Source organism: Mesoplodon mirus, assembly GCF_964341445.2.
Source record: "Mesoplodon mirus genome assembly, chromosome: 5".
Classification (NCBI taxonomy): domain Eukaryota; kingdom Metazoa; phylum Chordata; class Mammalia; order Artiodactyla; family Ziphiidae; genus Mesoplodon; species Mesoplodon mirus.
This window is the reverse complement of record NC_138980.1, coordinates 52,029,413-52,050,468: the sequence shown is the minus strand read 5'-3', so window position 1 is coordinate 52,050,468 and position 21,056 is coordinate 52,029,413. Positions and strand designations below refer to the sequence as shown.

Genomic DNA, 21,056 nt, shown 5'->3' with positions numbered 1-21,056 from the left:
ACAAGTGCACCTGGCCAGGCATGCGCCCCACCTCCACCATCCCCTGAGATGACAGGAACTGATTTTCACAGCCCCTTGAGCTGCCCAAGGTCTCCTTTCCTCCTCCCCAGGGAGTCCGCCCTCTGATTTGGGGACACTTCCACCTAGGTTTGGAAGGAGACATCCACCCCGGTGAGAAGGGGAAATGAGTTTCTCAAAGCCCAGCCAGCTTAGAGACCTAGGGGCTCCCTTACAATGCACCTTTGACTCACAAACTCTTATGGGTGCATATTTCTCAAGTCCCCCTGCCCATAGAAGCCTGGAGGAATTGGAGTTTCTCTGCATGGCCCTAATGGACAGAATTAGGACATTTGTGTGTGGAATTTACACAGAGGCAGATTCCAGCTCCACATAAGACAGAACTTTCTATGGTCAGAACTGTTCTAAAATGGAATAGTCTGTCTTCTGAGGTGGTGAGCTCTCCAACACTAGAGGCAACCAACCTGCTAGGGATATTATAGAATAGAGCTCCTCAGAGTGTAGCCCACCTGTATCAGTATGAATTATCTGGGGTTATTCTTAAAGGGGTAAATTCCCGGGACCCACTCAACACCCATTGAATCAGACTCTGAGTGTGGGCCCAGGAATCTACCTTTTTAACAAGCTCCCAGGTAATTCTGAGGTAGGATTCTGACAACTGAATGTTTGAGAATTCCTGCTCTAGAAGAATACCAGATGGAATTTGCTCCCTTTCACCTCTGAAATTCTATGATTCTATCCTTCTATGAAATACATAACTCCCCTGGTTATTTGTGTTGTATAAGGGACATCCTAAAGGCAAATTATTTTTAAGTTACAAAGTCACAGCTCCATGATGGAAGACAGCAGGCAGAGGAGGTGCATGGGGGCAGGCCAACCACAAAGGCAGCTGTTAATTCCCTGCTCCTCTACCCAGTGCTGACCTGAAGTGACCAGCCTAATATTGCAGATCTTTGGCTATCTAAGACTCAATGGTCCCACCCAATTTTATCTCAACGCCTTTGTATCCAAGGCCCAAATTCACTAGACATAGCTGGAGCCAAGAGAACAGAGGAAATATCCACTTACCAATCTGGAGCTGGAGGGCAAACTGGTCTCTGGGCAGGGCTAACAGATACTTCCTGGAGCTTCTCAAAAGTCTTCACACTTTCTATGCTTCCTCTTTTCAGCCCTGAGGTGAACAAACTCGTCCAAACATCCTAAGGCATCACAGTCAGATCATGACAGATGTTTCCAGCCAAAGCCTGGGGCTCAATCCCACCCCACCTCTTGCCCCCTTTGATCTCCCTTGTCAGTGGCAAGGCACACCCTCCATAAATTGTGGACATATTTTATGCCAGCCTTCACAATTCTCTCCCCTCTGACCCAGGAAATAGTCACTTATGTGTTTAAAGATATGTATAAAATGGTAGCAACTACAGTATTATCAAAATAATAGACCTAACAGAATAACCTTAGCTAACACATATACAATACTTATTTGTTTCATTTCCTAAATGCTATTCCTATATTAATTTATTTAATCAGCACAATGAACCATGAACCAGTACTGTGATTACCCTCAGTTTAGAACTTGTACATCCCCTCAGTAATTGAAAAATAATTTGAAACAATCTGAGTGTCTAACAATAGGGGATTTGTCAAATAAATTATGGAGTTTCCCTAAAATAGAATATTATGAAGCTATTATAAATAAGGTTAAAATATTTAATAAGCCACAAATATGCTCATGTTTGGTAATATAAAAAGCACAGGAAATAAAACTACATATAACTGAATTTGGGGTGAATGTGCATAGGAAAAAAAAATATACCATGGTTAGGTCCTTGGCAGGGAAGTCTTTCTGGAGTGGGCTGGCATTGAGCTAGGGTTTGTTCAGAAAGCTAGTAGGGGCAGGGGTTGTGCTCCTGATGGAAGCTGCATGAGCTGTTGCCACTCACAATCCCAGGTAACGAGGCCAGAGGGGGAGCTGAACCTGAGAGGCTCAACACTGACTATTTGGAGATCACCGTTCACTTCTGATTCTGTTACCACCTGCATAGTGAATATGGCCAAGTCCTATCCTTTCTCTGGGCCTCAGTTTCCCCATTTGTACAAAGGTGGTAATAACACCTTCCCTGACTCTCCCATGAACCAGGAAATGCAAAGCTCAAGTGAGGGCTTAAGTTCAGGGATTCCTAAGGTGAGCTGTGGGCAAAGCTGGGCTCTCACTCCCAACCACTTACTGAGGCCTTACTAAAGACCAGAGACCAGGCTAAAGCACATAGAGGGCCAGCTTCACGGGTGTGTGACCAGTGCAATCACACAAGGCCTACACTCACAAAGGCCTATGCTTGGGGGTTTAATGCTCTGGGGTTACCATTGTGAAATGCTTAATAATTTTATATTTGAATTTAGCTCTTGTTAGCAAAGTTAGATAGACAGTGGAACATGTGCTGGGGGCTTGGAGCCTCGGCCGACGCATGGCCCAGCTCACTTTGTCTCGGGGTCGGGCCCCGGGCTCCTGTGAGGGTCTGCGCTAGCCCGCCAAGTATCCTTGTGCCTGAGAAAGCACAACATTCAATAGCAAATAACAAACTCCATAGCAAGCGGACAGAGGAAACACGGAAGAAGGTAAAAAGCTCATTCTTGCTTTTTGAACAAGGAACCCTGCATTTTCATTTTGCACTGGAGCCCACAAATTAAGTTACCCTGGGCAAATCTAAACGTAAGGAATGTGCTCCTTTTATTTCATTTCACAGGCAAGGAAGTTGTGGTTAGTTTATGATGCCTAAGGAAACATAGCTGGAAGTAGCTTAGACAGAATTTGAACCCAGGTCAATTTGAGACCAGAGCCTGTAGTCTAACTACTGCACTGCAGGCAGTCAGGTGACTGCACTGGTGGGGAGCCCCTCCAGAGCAGTAGCCCCTGATGCCCTCCATCCACAATCAAGGCTGTCACGATTCACACCAGGGGTAGCGTCTTCACCTGGACGGAGAAGGCAGAGCCCACCTGGGGGCTGTGAGAGGATTAGGAAAGGCTTCACACCTCAAAATAATCTTCATCAGCTGAGATGGTCTGGCCTGATCTCATCTGGCTGTGTGAGATTCTCCTCTCTCCTGGGGAAGCTGAGTGGGCCCAGAAAAACCCCACAGGGAGCACATTTTCTGGCTGTCTGGTTCCAGAGCTCACCCTTGCTCTTAAACATCTTGCCGTTCTGCCTCCGCAGGGGAAGTGAGCAGGGTAAGGACTGCAAGCCAAAGTGGATTTTAAATGGCTGCTGACAGCTGATGGGTCCGCCCACTCTAGGTAGCAGTGTTCTCTCACCCCAATTCCATTTGAGTGACCCCCTTTTTAAGCCATGCCAACCCTGAAGATATAGGAGAACCAAAAACCACCCAAAGGTGGTCTCCTTAAACCCCAAGGAACTTCAAGATGCAGAAAAAACCCCTCAGCTTGTTTGCGCTATTGTGTATTGTCTCTCCTCTCCCATTGGATCTTGGTATCTCTCTTTCACCTTGGCCGACAGGCATCCTGTCCTGTTTTCCTTCCTACAGTGTATTAACAGCAGCAGTTGCTTTTCTGGGAGGGCGTAATGTGAACTTGAATGAGCCAGCACACAGATATTTTATCTTCCCATTGCCAGTCTTTTAGGTAAGCACAGGAGACAGGCTATAATATGCATTCAACCATCAGGACTCTTTAGAGACCCTAAGCCTATTGGAGAGAAAGGGCTTATTTTTCACATTCAATTGGGATATAACAGGAAGTCCTAAGTAAGTCTCACCCCTTTGAAGGGTGAAAAATCCTTCTGTTACCCTCTCTGTCCCTCAACCTGCCCAGGCTTATCTTCTTCCCTGTAAGGCAAGATTGGCACTTCTTAAATTATGTCTTTACTGCCCCCTGATAAGTTCAGGTTAGAATTAGCTAATTGGCTCAGCATCCACTGGAGCCATGGAGAATCCAGACCCAATGGTCCAATCTCCTCTTTCCACAGCTGAGAACCAAGCAGCAGTCAGTGCAGTGGCTATGAAGGCAGGCAGAGGGTGGTGGTGAGTCTGCTCTCCCGCCAAACAAGGTGTGACCTCAGGCTAATGTCTTAACCTCTGCAGGCCATCGGAACAGTTCCAGCTTTGTTAGGCTGTTGTGAAAATAAATGGGATGATGTACTTAAAACCTTCGGCGCACTGGCCTGGCACACAGTAACCACTCAGTTAACATTAGCTATTATCATTAGCAAGATTAATGCATTGAAAGCGTCTCCATATAAATCCTGAGTTAGAGACTAAACCAGCATTAGAACCCAGTTGTCCTGGGTAGGTCCTGTCAAAACCTTTATTTATAAATGGCTTTTATTTAATTTATAATGCTTCTTTCACCTGTTTGATGCAGAATTTGGCTTTAATGATGCTGGAGACAGAATTCCATAAACATCTTTTCCATTGAGTTGGTGGATTTCAGTGAACAACAATGGATTAGAATCACCCAGGAAAATTTCTCAAACCCCTTCCACTTTGGAACCTGCTCCCCAAGTACCTGCTTATGAAGAGGACCAGACGGAGCTGCACTTGCCACCATTCCTGCTTCCAAACACCTGTGATAGGGACGGTCACCTGAAAGAGAGGCCCCCTAGGACTTTGTTAAACCCAGGAAGTGGGCAACATTTCTTGACTCTTTGGCTCCCTTGGCCCAAAGCCCTCCTCCTTCCTTTTTTTTTTTTTTAATTTAAATAGGTATTGAGATAATTATAGATTCACATGCAATTATAAGAAACAGAGATTCTGTGTTCCCTTTCCCCCAATGGTAACATTTTACAAAACTAAAATAAAATTTCACAACAAGGATATTGACACTGATACAATCCACCTGTCATTCAGAGTCCTCAGTTTTCCTTGTACTCATTGTGTGTGTGTGTGTGTGTGTGTGTGCATTTAGTTCTATACACTTTATTACATGAGTAGGTCTTTGTGGCCACCAGCACAGCCAAGTTACTCCATCACCACAAGGATGATGTGTTGTTCTTTTAAAACTACACCTACCAGACATCCCTGGTGGCTCAGTGGTTAAGAATACGCCTGCCAATGCAGGGGACACGGGTTGGGTCCCTGTTCCGGGAAGATCCCACATGCCGCAGAGCAACTAAGCCCATGTGCCACAACTACTGAACCTGTGCCCTAGAGCCCTCGAGCCACAACTGCTGAGCCCACGCACCACAACTACTGAAAGCCCATGCACCCTAGAGCCTGCACGCTGCAACTACTGAGCTCACGTGCCACAACTACTGAGGCCCATGCACTCTAGGGCCCATGCGCTCTAGGGCCCACATGCCACAACTACTGAGTCTATGTGCCACAACCCACACGCCTAGAGTCTGTGCTCCGCAACAAGAGAAGCCACTGCAATGAGAAGCCTGCACACTGCAACGAAGAGTAGCCCCGGCTCGCCACAATGAGAGAAAGCCTGCGTGCAGCAAAGAAGACCCAATGCAGCCAAAAATAATTTAAAAATAATAATAATAATAAAAGCTTAAAAAAAACCCACACCTACCTACCTACCTCCTCCCCCATCCCCATTCCTAACCCCTGGCAACTATTCATCTGTTCTCCATTTCTGTAATTTTGTAATTTCCATGTTATATAAATGGAATTATATACCTTATGCAGTTTGGGGGGATTGGATTTTTTCACTCAGCATAATTCCTTTGAAATTCATCCAAGTTCTTACATGTATCAACAGTTTGTTCCTTTTAATTGCTGAGTAGTAACCCATGGTGTGGATGCATTCACCCACTGAAGGACATCTGCGTAGTTTCCAGTTTTGGGATGTTACAAATAAAGCTGCTGTGAACATTCATATACTCCTCTTTCCTCTTTGATCACTAATTGATGCAGATTCACCAAGATCTTTGCTCCTCCTGCTACAAACATGACTTGTTACCACATCATCCTTTCTATGCCAACTCCTAGTAGCTTTGGATAATCTGCCCAGATGCTCCCCTACAGACACTTATCACTAGACAGGCACCTTCAAGCCTTTCTCCTAAAAGAAATAAAATAGAACAAACGTGAGTTTGGGAGCCAGACAACGTGAGCTCACACTGCAGGGGCTCTGCCTTTTACAGTGGTGAAGTCTCATGCGAGTTACTTAACTCTGAATCTGTTTCATAATCATAATAAAACAGCTGATGGTTAAGGTTTCTTTATCAACAACCTGTGGTGGCAGTGTAATGTAACGTTTAAAAACAGGAAGCCTGGTACCAAGCTGCCTGGGTTTGAATCCTGACTCTACCACTTGTTGGGTATGTGACCTCAGGCAAGTTATTTGTGACCTTCCTGTGCCTCAGTTTTTCCATCTGTAGATAGGCATACTAATAGTTCCTATCTTGTGAGGATTAAATCAATACACACAAAATGTTCAGAACAGCACCTGGCACATAGTATTTACTAAGCATTAGTTCCCATTGCTATGTGGCAGGCACTATTCTAAGCACTTTACACAGATCATTTTACTTAATCCTATCAATGACTTTATAATATACAAGTGCTATTATGAGATCAATTTTACAGATTACCAAACTACAATTTAAGGGATTAAGTCACTTGCTCATGATCACAGGTCTGGAAAATGAGGCAAGTGAGATTCAATTTTGAGTCTATCTTTGCTTCTCACTTCTACACTATCCTGCAGGCCCATGAACTGGGGATGGCAGTGCCCTGCCTGGCAGAGCAGTTATGAGGATTTACAAAGTTATGTGTCTTCCGTGGTGCCTGGTAGTCAATGGGCTCCACGTGTGTTAGTGTCCTCTTGTAACTACTAGTAGCTGATGAACAACAGATCATTCTATAGTTCTATACACAGCAGAAATTGGCCTCTCAAGACACAAAGCACCCAAACAGAAGTAGCAATTTGAGGGTTTTGAGGATACACCTGCAAACATTTGCAATGTGACCTGCCCAACAATCACAATCAGATTTGGGACGAGTCCATCCAGCTCAGCCACAATCCATTACAAGAGAGCAGCTGCCTCACTTCCTTTCTCGGAGGGCTTTGCAGCTACCATGCAGAGATTGCTCAGACAGTGACACCCACGTGAGCTCCTACAGGACAGAGGCCACACATTCTGCAGTCTGTTCCCCCAGCCCTTAACCCAGTGTCTGGGATAACCTCTCAGTAAATGTGTGCAGAACCCCAGGGAGGCTCTGGTGCAATGGAGAGACTAGGCCGGGATTCAAAGACCCAGATTCAGGTCTACCCTGAGCTTGCTATCAGCCATGTGACTTTGGGGGTCACTTTTTCCTATGAGGCCTCAATGTCCCCAGCTGTGAAATGAGGGATTTTCACCTTACATGCTCGAAATCCCTTCCAGCTCCATATCCTCGACTAGCAGCAAAGCACTAAGCAACCTTTCCTCTTTTACTTTTCTTTTTCCCTCCCACTCCCCTCCTTTTTCTTCCTTCTTTCTTTCAGTCAGACAACAAATATTTCCTGCCATGTGCCAGACCCAGTGCCAAAAGCTGGGAACTCAATAGTGAGCAAGACAAATACAGAAAAAAGGTACTTAATATTTGCTGATTTACTGAATGCACTAAATGCCTAAGAATATTCAATTCTTACTTTGAAACTTTTGCTTCGACATACATGCTAAACATGCAGTTCTCATTACTCTCAATGATATGTCTGGAAGAAATAAAGGAAGATCAGGTTGTACTAAACACTTAAGAGAAGGCCTTCAGTTCTGACATAAACAGCTACAATTACTATGTAGACAATTCAGGCTTAAACAGGTTTGGCTGAAATTGCCCAGTCAGTGCACCAGTTACCCAACTGAGACTGGCTGGTAGAAACTGTGAAAAACTACTCCAACTTTAAAAACATGTTTTAAAAAATTAAGCATACTAGTGCATGCGCAATTGTGATGGGGAAAATGACTTCCTCTTTAGAACTAGCTTAAGAGCGTAGCAATGGCCCGTGTGCACAGAAGGAAAAAAATGTGGGGCTGACAAGAAGACACAGATGATGATTCAATTCTATTCGTAGTCTCTGTATCTGCCCCTTACAAGAGAAAGCCAGTCAGAAACTTAGATGTCTAGAAAATTCAACATTCATGTGTGAGGGTGAAGTGATCAGTCACTGCAGCCTTTCTTTACCTTTAGCCTAAAGGACATGTTAGTTCAGACAATATTCTGATTTATAAACAAATTTCCCTGAAGAGTTGATTGAGGAAGTGATAGACATGAAGGGACTTTGGGATTTGGCCAGATGAGGTAATGACAAGAAAGGATGTAATAACAAGGGTCACAAGTAAAACAGGGAGGAACGAGTGACTGGTTGGTGCGTGAGGAACAGGTTGCGGTTGAAAAGTGACACTAAGGGCAAGTTTTCAAAATTCTCCTCATGTATTAGCCAGAGAACTTGATAACACATTAATTAAGAGGTTTGTTATTTTTAGAATTTCCTAATTTCTCAAATGCTTCATTCTAAATCATTTATGAAAATGAGCTTCAAATTATAAAGACATAATAAACAATTTCAACCTTTGACGTTTATGAAGAAATATCATGCTTATTGAGAGCCCACTATGGGTACAATTTTATCTGGGTTTTTCCAACCTGAAGAGTATACTCGCCTTTAAATTCAGAAAACATCTAAAAGTGTAGAAAAATGTCTATTTCTCAACTGATGACATCAATAGCAACTACTTATAAAACATCAACTCCCTGAAATAGGTCTTTATATAAAAACAAATTCAAAAGAGAGGGTCCTCATTCAAGCAGAGGAACCCACAAAATCTTGTTTCCTGATTGTAGGACTGGAAAATTTACATGTGCGCATCAGCCCTGGTTTCAGATTTGTGGTAATGCCACCGATATGAATTACAAATTCACATTTCAGAGACCTGTCAATCTAGGCGTCTATACCTTAAAAAAAAAAAAAAAAAGAACAACCTATCAAAATCAAGTAAGGAAAAAATAGCTTGTCCTTAACATGTTTCCAAGGTACTGTATAAAGGAAAAAGGAACAAGAATTAGTTCATGGAAATTTCTATTTCTTTTAGATCAAATTAATAAAGTCTCTTTTAATCACAGCCTTTAAAGATCCCAATCGTAGGAAGAGAAACACTTAATCCAGTAATAACTGAACATTTAACCTATCAAGGTGTTAAGTGAATTGGGAAGGGGAGGTAGCACATACTATGACACAGCAGTAAATCTTAAGTACCAAAAAATTTAAAGGAAGTAGCACCAAAAGAGTAGGTATCAAGAAACTACATCATGTACTCACCCCAAATGGAATAATGAAGTATGCACCATCCAAAAACCATCACCATAATCCAACAGGTTCCAATGAGTCCCCTGAATCTACCTATTCCACCTATCAATGAATGTTTATGCTCTTATTCCCCTAACTCTACTGAATCAAAGGACTTTCATTCCTTTTCATTATATTCCAGGTGAAAGGTAGGCAACTGTTACTCAGAATTCATTGGTCCTTTCATCATTTCATTGGTGGTCTCCTAAATCCACTAAAACACATGTGAGTGGGTGGGCAAAGCTGATGAGAGGGATGAGAGAGAAAGAAGAGGCAGTGACTCACAATGGCCTTTTGTAAGGTCTAATCTAAAACAGGTGAAACTGAGGGTTGCAATCTGGACAGGCATAAAAAGTCACTGTTCTATCCCCCACATCTATACCCCTCTTCTTAAAAGAAAAACCTTAGATGTGTTTCCAGATCAAAGAGTAAAAACTGCAAACTGCCCTTATATGAGAATCTGAACAGGTAGTAGGTAGTGTGGCCAGTTTCTAAACCTTGCTCAAGAAATACCACCCTCAGGGATCCAGGTTCAGACACAGCAACTGGGCCTGAGGCACAAATTAGGGCTGGGGACACCCGCTTTACTTACCACAACACAACCGTTTTTCTGCAATTACAGAATTACTCACTTCGGGAAGGGTTAAATGTTTCTTTAAAAAGAAATATTCAAAAACTTTTCTCATCATGTTAGAACAGAATATAAGCAGAGTAACATTTTAGTGATGTTAGTGTATCTTTTTAGACCAAATCTACTTAGTTTCCTCCTTGCTAACAAACTGCCCCCTACCCCAAATAAGGTGATCACATAGAAATAGTCTTGATATCAACCTGTTATAGGTTCATTTTGCTATTTCTGTGGTCTGAGAAGATATCAGGGCTCTACACTTGCAAAAGTAAATAAAAGGATCAACTGACACGATTATTATATTTTATTTAAAGGTTTTAAAAGATAAGGGGCAGAGCTCACAAAAGTTACCTGAATCATTAAAAACCACAAAGTTGGAGAACTTTTTTTTAAAAGAGTGGATACCAAAATAGCTTTCAGGAAGAAGATAACCTATAAGTCTTTTAGACTGTTGAAGAAAGCAAAAGAAGGCTTAAGATATGAAAGATAAAAGTTGTATTTATAAACATGCTAAAGAATACATTAAAAGAAACAAAAAAGAATGAGGAAAAATAAACTGTCTTAATCCTGTTATACATGAACATCGTTTCTATGGGACTCTACAGTCCACTTCAACAATATTCAAACAACAAAATCCCCATCATTGAAAGAGCTTCAACACTCCTTTGGAGTTGGCTATTACAGAATTTATCCTGCATATAGGGTATGCATGAAAAACATCCTGGAAACTCAGAATATCAGCAAACATGAAACTGTTTCTCTAAATTGCATTTATTGGTCGTGAATCCCGTAAAGAGGGGTCAGTTACAACTTGAAGCTTGTCATCTTGTGGTGGGAAAGCAATTTGAAGCCAAAGGGCACTTTGCTATAGTTCACTCATGTGGCTCTAAGTATATTCTATAAGCTTCCCCTCAATGCCAAATATCTACTGGGAATTAAAGAGGAGATGAAACTTTCTAACCAATTCCAAGAATTCACATAATAAAGGGTAATCATTAAAGAGTTTATATATACTCGGTTTCCTTAAAGCCATAGATTTTATTATAGAGAGGAGAAAGAAAATGGCATTAATAGATCAAGCACATGAATTACAGAATATTGAATTCCTTTTCCTCTTGCTTAACAACCAATTACATCCATGGACTGCAAAATTACAGCCACTGCAAAATTTTTAGTGTTTTGCATCTTGTCAAAGAAAGACCAATATTTTTGCCTGAGTGTCCCCTTAACCTTATGAGCTATTATTTTTTAACTTTCTATAAAATTTCTTTTCAAATAATTTATTAATTATAACAACTGGGAAGAGCAGTGTGAGGACCTGAATACTTCAGCCAAGCACTGAAGGCAACAAACTTCCTTAAACCTGCTCTCCTGCCTGGATTTTATATACTAAAATAACCTTTCTCCCTCACTTCTCCAGGGGTACCCAGAAAAGAGTGGCATTTCTTGGCCAACACAAGTCTCAGGTAGAATCTTCTCTGTTCTTCAGTGTCCTGACAAAGGCCTCTGGACCTGTAGCTCATGCCTCTGGTAATTCAGTCTTGTTCTCAATAAGAGAGATCTCCAGCACAGGTAAAAGTAGCTGAAAGGCATCCTGAATGTAGGAAGCACTGTTTGATGCCTGTAACGATAAGGATTGAAAAATAAGAAAAAGAAAATATTGCAGTCACTTAAAAGAGAAAATATAGGACAACAAAAAAATAAATTAATTTTTACAATCTAACTGAATCTGCAGCCTGGCAAATAAGAATACATATTTAACCATTTCACTAAACTTATAGGGGAAAGAATGACCTAGCTCTTAAAACGATATGAGAGCACCAAAAAAGAATGTCACCATTTTTGTCCAGCTTGCCCATTAGAATGACAGCCATTCTTTGGCATCTTGCTCAAATTCGGCATTCAAAGCTTATTTATTCCTTGATTGAATGGGTAGATCCTGTCACAGCATTTTAGTCAATTACTCAGAGGATTTCAGAAGGCTATGAATCCTACATCAATAGGATTTCTAGTCTATTGTGATTGTTCTTCTTCCATGGACTCAAAATAATCAGTGAACATGTGACAGGTGCTCACAAAGATAAAGAAGGAATACTGCTTTTAAAGATGATAAAGTACAGATATGTTTCTGTCTACTACAAGAGACATATGAAAAACTTGGAATCATTATGCTCAGAGTTTGCCAGACTTCATTTATATCTGACAAGTTCTGACCTTCCAGAAGAATAAGAGTTCATTACATTTAAAAAAATGTATAATTTCAAGGACAAGAGTGTTTCAAATCTGTAAGCAAGACCAACCAACTCAGAAAAACAAAAGGGTATCCATATCAAGTGAGTTTACCTTTTTTTGATTTATCAATGGCAAGAACCCCTATTTAAACTTCAGTGTGACATTTGATACCAAATTTGGCAGCCAAAAGAGACCTCACAGCACATCTGGTTAAACCTCTTATTTTGTACATAAAGATAACAAGATTGCCAAAAAGGTAAACGCCTGGTCCATGGTCATAGTGCAAATCAGGGGAGACCTAGGACACGACTGGGCTCCTGGTTTGTAAACTTCTTTCATCTCTACAACTCTGCCATCTACTAAATCATAAACATATTTTTTTTAATTGCTTAAGTGATCAGAATAATTTCCCTGACTACTAAAGGAAAACTATGCAGTTAAGGAATGAAAGGCATTTCTTCATTGGTAATTTTAAAAGAATCTAAAACTAAAGAAGTAACACTCCAGTGGCAAAAATATTTTTTTTGATTCATATTTAAAACCTAACTGATTATCAAATATATTTTCTCCCCTCAGACTTAGATAAATATGTTTTAAACAAATCATCAAACATCTAAATTTTTGCACAATTAATTTACAAGATAGAGTTCTTTTTATCTTTCACTTTTTCTGCATTCTGTGGTTTTCTCTTTTTATTAATATAAATTTATTTATTTATTTTTGGCTGTGTTGGGTCTTCATTGCTGTGCGCGGGCTTTCTCTAGTTGCGGTGAGCAGGGGCTACTCTTCATTACAGTGTGCAGGCTTCTCACTGCGGTGGCTTTTCTTGTTGTGGAACATGGGCTCTAGGCATGCAGGTTTCAGTAGCTGCGGCACACAGGCTCAGTAGTTGTGGCTCGCGGACTCTAGAGCACAGCTCAGTAATTGTGGCACACGGGCTTATTAGTTGCTCTGCTTCCCGGACCAGGGCTCGAACCCATGTCCCCTGCATTAGACCAGGGATCAGACCTGTGTCCCCTGCATTGCTTGCATTTTTTTTTTTTTTTTTTTTTTTGCGGTACGTGGGCCTCTCACTGCTGTGGCCTCTCCCGTTGCGGAGCACAGGCTCTGGACGTGCAGGCTCAGCGGCCATGGCTCACGGGCCCAGCCACTCCGCAGCATGTGGGATCTTCCCGGACCGGGGCACGAACCCGTGTCCCCTGCATCGGCAGGCGGACTCTCAACCACTGCGCCACCAGGGAAGCCCTGTGTCCCCTGCATTGGCAGGTGGATTCTTAACCACTGTACCACCAAGGAAGTCCCAAGATAGAGTTCTTAAATCATGGAATCCAGAAAGCATCATACATGGCAGCAATATAATCCATCCATGGACTTAAACCACCTACCTTCTTAAATCTAATGAACTGGCACAGATTATGTAAACACAGGTAGCTTTTTGACATAATAAAGCAAATTTCTGGGCAAGAAAATGACAAAGTGTTTTGTTTTCTTTTGTTTTGTTTTGTAACTAATCTCCTCTGCATAAACCTTAGTCCTTTAAGGAGCAGTGCTAGCCTATTTGTAATTTTCAGCACATCATGTTTACTAGCTAGTCTCCAGAAGATGTTTCATTAATGAGAATTGTCCATTAATTACAAAGGGGTAGTACTAAGTAATGACAGCCTACCACTTCTTCCACTGCACTTTACCTGGCACCTGCATCTTTATGGTTTGTAATTAATGAACAGGAAATATGATAAAATATACACCATTTTGGTCATATCTGCATCAACACGGCTAAACTAGTGAAAAAAACAAAAAATAAAAACTTAAAGAGTTATTAATACATAATGCCCTAGAAATTAGAGACTTAAAAAACAATTAGTACTACTAACCTCTAGAAATACTGCAGTGATTAACGGATTAAGGACGTCTGCCTTTTCCTTGACCTAGAACAAAGGATAATGCGTTAATCAAGCATAGTATATTAAAAAAACAATAGGTAAAATATGATGATTGGTTCAAGATGGCGGAGTAGAAGGCCATGCTCTCACTCCCTCTTGCGAGAGCACCGGAATCACAACTAACTGCTGAATAATCATCAGGAAGACAGGAAGGCACTGGAACTCACCAAAAAAGATACCCTACATCCAAAGACAAAGGAGAAGCCACAATGAGACAGTAGGAGGGGCGCATCACAATAAAATCAAATCCCATAACTGCTGGGTGGGTGACTCACAAACCAGAGAACATGTAACCACAGAAGTCCACCCACTGGAGTGAAGGTTCTGAGCCTCACGTCAGGCTTCCCAACCTGGTAGTCCAGCAACAGGAAGAGAAATTCCTAGAGAATCACACTTTGAAGGCTAGCGGGATTTGATTGCAGGACTCCAACAGGACTGGGGGAAATAGAGACTGCACTCCTGGAGGGCAGACACAAAGTAGTGTGCGCATCAGGACCCAGGGGAAGGAGCAGTGACCCCATAGGAGACTGAACCAGACCTACCTGCTAGTGTTGGAGGGTCTCCTGCAGAGACAGGGGTGGCTGTGTCTCACTGTGAGGACAAAGACACTGGCAGCTGAAGTTCTGGGAAGTACTCCTTGGCGTGAGCCCTCCCAGAGCCCGCCATTAGCCCCACCAAAGAACCCGGGCAGGCTCCAGTGTTGGGTCGCCTCAGGCCAAACAACCAACAGGGAGGGAACCCAGCCCCACCCATCAGCAGACAAGTGGATGAAAGTTTTACTGAGCTCTTCTCTTCCCACCAGAGTAACAGCCAGCTCTACCCACCACCAGTCCCTCCAATCAAGAAACTTGCACAAGCCTCTTAGATAGCCTCATCCACCAGAGGGCAGACAGCAGAAGCAAGAAGAACTACCATCCTGCAGCCTGTGGAACAAAAACCACATTCACAGAAAGATAGACAAGATGAAAAGTCAGAGGGCTATGTACCAGATGAAGGAACAAGATAAAACGCCAGAAGAACAACTAAATGAAGTGGAGATAGGCACCCTTCCAGAAAAAGAATTCAGAATAATGATAGTGAAGGTAATCCAGGACCTCGGAAAAAGAATGGAGGCAAAGATACAGAAGATGTAAGAAATGTTTAACAGAGACCTAGAAGAATTAAAGAACAAACAAACAGAGGTGAACAATATAATAACTGAAATGAAAAATAAACTAGAAGGAATCAATAGCAGAATAACTGAGGCAGAAAAACGGATAAGTGACCAGGAAGACAGAATGGTGGAATTCACTGCTGCGGAACAGAATAAAGAAAAAACAATGAAAAGGAATGAAGACAGCCTAAGAGACCTCTGGGACAACATTAAAAGCAACAACACTCACATTATAGGGCTCCCAGAAGGGGAAGAGAGAGAGAAAGGACCCAAGGAAATATTTTAAGAGATTATAGTTGAAAACTTCCCTAACATGGGAAAGGAAATAGCCACCCAAGTCCAGGAAGCGCAGAGAGTCCCATACAGGTTAAATCCAAGGAGAAACACGCCGAGACACATAATAATCAAATGGGCAAAAAATAAAGACAAAGAAAAATTATTGAAAGCAGCAAGAGAAAAACAACAAATAACAAACAAGGGAACTCCCATAAGGTTAACAGCTGATTTCTTAGCAGAAACTCTATAAGCCAGAAGGGAGTGGCATGATATATTTAAAGTGATGAAAGGGAAGAACCTACAACCAAGATTACTCTACCCGGCAAAGATCTCACTCAGATTCGATGGAGAAATCAAAAGCTTTACAGACAAGCAAAAGCTAAGAGAATTAAGCACCACCAAACCACCTCTACAACAAATGCTAAAGGAACTTCTCTAAGTGGGAAACACAAGAGAAGAAAAGGACCTACAAAAACAAACCCAAAACAATTAAGAAAATGGTAATAGGAACATACATAGCGATAATTACCTTAAATGTGTGGATGGATTAAATGCTCCAACCAAAAGACACAGGCTCGCTGAATGGATAAAAAAACAAAACCCATCTATATGCTGTCTACAAGAGACCCACTTCAGACCTAGGGACACATAAAGACTGAAAGTGAGGGGATGGAAAAAGATATTCCATGCAAATGGAAATCAAAAGAAAGCTGGAGTAGCGATACTCATATCAGATAAAATAGACTTTAAAATAAAGAATGTTACAAGAGACAAGGAAGGACACTACATAATGATCAAGGGATCAATCCAAGAAGAAGATATAACAATTATAAATATATATGCACCCAATACAGGAGCACCTCAATACATAAGGCAACTGCTAACAGCTATAAAAGAGGAAATCAACAGTGACACAGTAATAGTGGGGGACTTTTAACACCTCACTTACACCAATGGACAGATCATCCAAACAGAAAATTAATAAAGAAACACAGCTTTAAATGATACAAGAGACCAAACAGATTTAATTGATATTTATAGGACATTCATTCCTAAAACAGCAGATTACACTTTCTTCTTAAGTGCGAATGGAACATTCGCCAGGATAGATCACATCTTGGGTCACAGATCAAGCCTCAGTAAATTTAAGAAAATTGAAATCATATCAAGCATCTTTTCTGACCACAATGCTATGAGATTAGAAATCAATTACAGGGAAAAAAAACATAAAAAACATAAACACATGGAGCCTGAATAATACGTTACTAAATAACGAAGAGATCACTGGAGAAATCAAAGAGGAAATCAAAAAATACCTAGAGACAAATGACAATGAAAACAGGACAATCCAAAACCTATGGGATGCAGCAAAAGCAGTTCTAAGGGGGGCGTTTATAGCAATACAAGCCTACCTCAAGAAACAAGAAAAATCTCAAGTAAATAATCTAAACTTACACCTAAAGGAATTAGAGAAAGAAGAACAAACAAAAGCCAAAGTTAGCAGAAGGGAAGAAATCATAAAGGTCAGAGCAGAAATAAATGAAATAGAAACAAAGAAAACAAGAGCAAAGATCAATAAAACTAAAAGCTGTTTCTTTGAGAAGATAAACAAAATTGATAAACATTAGCCAGACTCATCAAGAAAAAGAGGGAGAGGACTCAAATCAATAAACATAGAAATGAAAAAGGAGAAGTTACAACAGACAGCGCAGAAATACAAAACACCCTAAGAGACTACTACAAGCAACTCTATGCCAATAAAATGGACAACCTGGAAGAAATGGACAAATTCTTAGAAAGGTATAACCTTCCAAGACTGAACCAGGAGGAAATAGAAAATATGAACAGACCAATCACAAGTAATGAAATTGAAACTGTGATTAAAAATCTTCCAACAAACAGAAGTCCAGGACCAGATGGCTTCACAGGTGAATTCTATCAAACATTTAGAGAAGAGCTAACACCCATCCTTCTCAAACTCTTCCAAAAAATTGCAGAGGAAGGAACACTCCCAAACTCATTCTATGAGGCCACCATCACCCTGATACCAAAACCAGACAAAGATACTACAAAAAAAGAAAATTATAGACCAATATCACTGATGAATATAGATGCAAAAATCCTCAACAAAATACTAGTAAACAGAATCCAACAGCACATTAAAAAGATCATACACCATGATCAAGTGGGATTTATCCCAGGGATGCAAGGATTCTTCAGTATATGTAAATCAATCAATGCAATACACTATATTAACAAACTGAAGAATAAAAACCATATGATCACCTCAATAGATGCAGAAAAAGCTTTTCACAAAATTCAACACCCAATTATGACAAAAAATCTCCAGAAAGCGAGCATAGAGGAAACCTACTTCAACATAATAAAGGTCATATATGACAAACCAACAGCAAACATCATTCTCAATGGTGAAAAACTGAAAGCATTTCTTCTAAGATCAGGAACAAGACAAGGATGTCCACTCTCACCACTCTTATTCAACATAGTTTTGGAAGTCCTAGCCACGGCAATCAGAGAAGAAAAAGAAATAAAAGGAATATAAATTGGAAAAGAAGAAGTAAAACTGTCACTGTTTGCAGATGACGTGATACTATAGTCTATAGTATAGAGAATCTATAGAGAATCCTAAAGATGCCACCAGAAAACTACTAGAGCTAATCAATGAATCTGGTAAAGTTGCAGGATACAAAATTAATGCACAGAAATCTCTTGCATTTCTATACACTAATGATGAAAAATCTGAAAGAAAATTAAGGAAACACTCCCATTTACCACTGCAACAAAAAGAATAAAATACCTAGGAATAAACCTACCTAGGGAGACAAAAGACCTGTATGCAGAAAACTATAGGACACTGATGAAAGAAATTAAAGATGATACAAACAGATGGAGAGGTATACCATGTTCTTGGACTGGAAGAATCAATATTGTGAAAATGCCTATACCACCCCAAACAATCGACAGATTCAATGCAATCCCTATCAAATTAGCAATGGCATTTTTTACAGAAGTAGAACAAAAAATCTTAAAATTTGTATGGAGACACAAAAGACCCCAAATAGCCAAAGCAGTCTTGAGGGAAAAAAATCAGAGCTGGGGGTATCAGACTCCCTGACTTCACACTATACTACAAAGCTACAGGAATCAAGACTATATGGTACTGGCACAAAAACAGAAATATAGATCAATGGAACAGGATAGAAAGCCCAGAGATAAACCCATGCACCTATGGTCAACTAATCTATGACAGAGGAGGCAAGGATATACAATCTAGAAAACACAGTCTCTTCAATAAGTGGTGCTGGGAAAACTGGACAGCTACATGTAAAAGAATGAAATTAGAACAATCCTTAAACACCATACACAAAAATAAACTCAAAATGGATTAGAGACCTAAATGTAAGACCGGACACTATAAAACTCTTAAGAGGAAAACATAGGAAATACACTCTTTGACATAAATCACAGTAAGATCTTTTTTGATCCACCTCCTAGAGTAATGGAAATAAAAACAAAAATAAACAAATGGGACCTAATGAAACTTAAAAGCTTTTGCAAAGAAAACTACAAACAAGACGAAAAGACAGCCCTCAGAATGGGAGAAAATATTTGCAAATGAATCAATGGACAAAGGATTAATCTCCCAAATATATAAACAGCTCATGTAGGTCAATATTTAAAAAAAAACAACCCAATCCAAAAATGGGCAGAAGACCTAAATAGACATTTCTCCGAAGAAGACATACAGATAGCGAAGAAGCACATGAAAAGCTGCTCAATATCACTGATTATTAGAGAAATGCAAATCAAAACTACAATGAGGTATCACCTCATACCAGTTAGAATGGGCATCATCAGAAAATCTACAAACAACAAATGCTAGAGGGTGTGGAGAAAAGGCAACCCTCTTGCACTGTTGGTGGGAATGTAAACTGATACAGCCACTATGCAGAACAGGATGGAGGTTCCTTAAAAAACTAAAAATAGAATTACCATATGACCCAGCAATCCCACTACTGGGCATATACCCAGGAAAACCATAATTCAAAAACACACATGCACCCCAATGTTCACTGCAGCACTAGTTCCAATAGCCAGGTCATGGAAGCAACCTAAATGCCCATTGACAGATGAATGGATAAAGAAGATGTGGTATATATATATACAGTGGAATAATACTCAGCCATAAAAAGGAACGAAATTGGGTCATTTGTAGAGACGTGGATGAATCTAGAGACTGTCATACAGAGTGAAGTAAGTCAGAAAGAGTAAAACAAATATCGTATATTAACGCATATATGTGGAACCTAGAAAAATGGTACAGATGAACCAGTTTGTAGGGCAGAAATTGAGACACAGATGTAGAGAACAAACGTATGGACACCAAGGGGGGAAAGAGGTGGGGGGTGGAGGGTGGGGGGTGGTGTGATGAACTGGGAGATTGGGATTGACATATATACACTAATATGTATAAAATGGGTAACTAAAAAGAACCTGCTGTATAAAAAAATAAGTTAAATAGAATTCAAAAATTCAAAAATAAATAAAGTATGATCCCACTTTGAAAAACACCGACACATACCCAAATATAAATATAAGCATAGACAAAGTCTAGATCAGACTCAGGAAGGGTTTTAAATTTCCTTCTTTATTTCCTTCTATCCAAATTGAGAGTGTATGCCTTTGTAGTTTTTACTAACTTTAAAGAGTATTTTGGAAGGGAGATAGAAATGGTATATTTGACCACAAAAACTTTAGAGAAATTTAAAAACAAAATATACAGATATGAAACATGTGCTCAAAATACTCAACTTGTTTTTAAGATGGGCTGTTTGGAAAATGTGGAAACAAATAATGCAAATTTGATACTTGCATGTGTTAGCACCTTAGAGTTGACTTGCTGGGTTAAAGTTTCTTTATGAAACACATGGAAAACTTTAGCCTCAGAAGATTAACTTCAGGAAACCCAGAAGCTCTTTTAAAGAAAATACTAAGAGGAAAAGAGAAGCTATATCACAGAATTATCCCTTATAGGAAAAATCTAAACTCAAAGTGAGAAGAATTAATTTGGGCCATGCTCTTAACTAAAATAAATTTAAGGGCCCAGAATAACTTTGCTGCCACACTGACCCCTACACCCTTAACTACAAGCTGATTTTTTTTAAATTGAGGTATAATTGACATACAACACTATACTAATTGCATATGTACAACCTAATGATTTGCTATCTGCATACATGCTAAAATGATGATAAGACCAGTCAACATCCATCACTATAGTAAAATAATTTTTTTTCTCATGATGACAACTTTTAAGATCTACTCTCTTAGCAACTTTCAAATATGCAATACAGTATTATTAACTATAGGTATCATGCCGTACATGACATCCCCAATGCTGTACATGCTGTACATTATTTATTTTATAACTGGAAGTTTGTACCTTTTGATCCCCTTCACCCATTTCACCCAGCCCCCACCCTTTGCCTCTGGCAA

General features: G+C 40.3%; 1 protein-coding gene across 1 annotated transcript in view; it reads right to left on the bottom strand.

The window, feature by feature from the left end:
• Positions 1-10,221: 10,221 nt before the first annotated feature.
• The window catches only part of FAM114A2 (family with sequence similarity 114 member A2), a 38,023-nt gene continuing 27,188 nt past the window's right edge, over positions 10,222-21,056 (bottom strand). Inside the window, exons 13-14 of the mRNA XM_082623085.1 lie at positions 14,042-14,095; positions 10,222-11,556 (exon numbers count right to left, since the gene is read on the bottom strand). Coding sequence (XP_082479211.1) covers positions 11,455-11,556; positions 14,042-14,095 — 156 coding nt within the window. The 3' untranslated portion in view covers positions 10,222-11,454. The remainder of the gene's footprint in view (positions 11,557-14,041; positions 14,096-21,056) is intronic.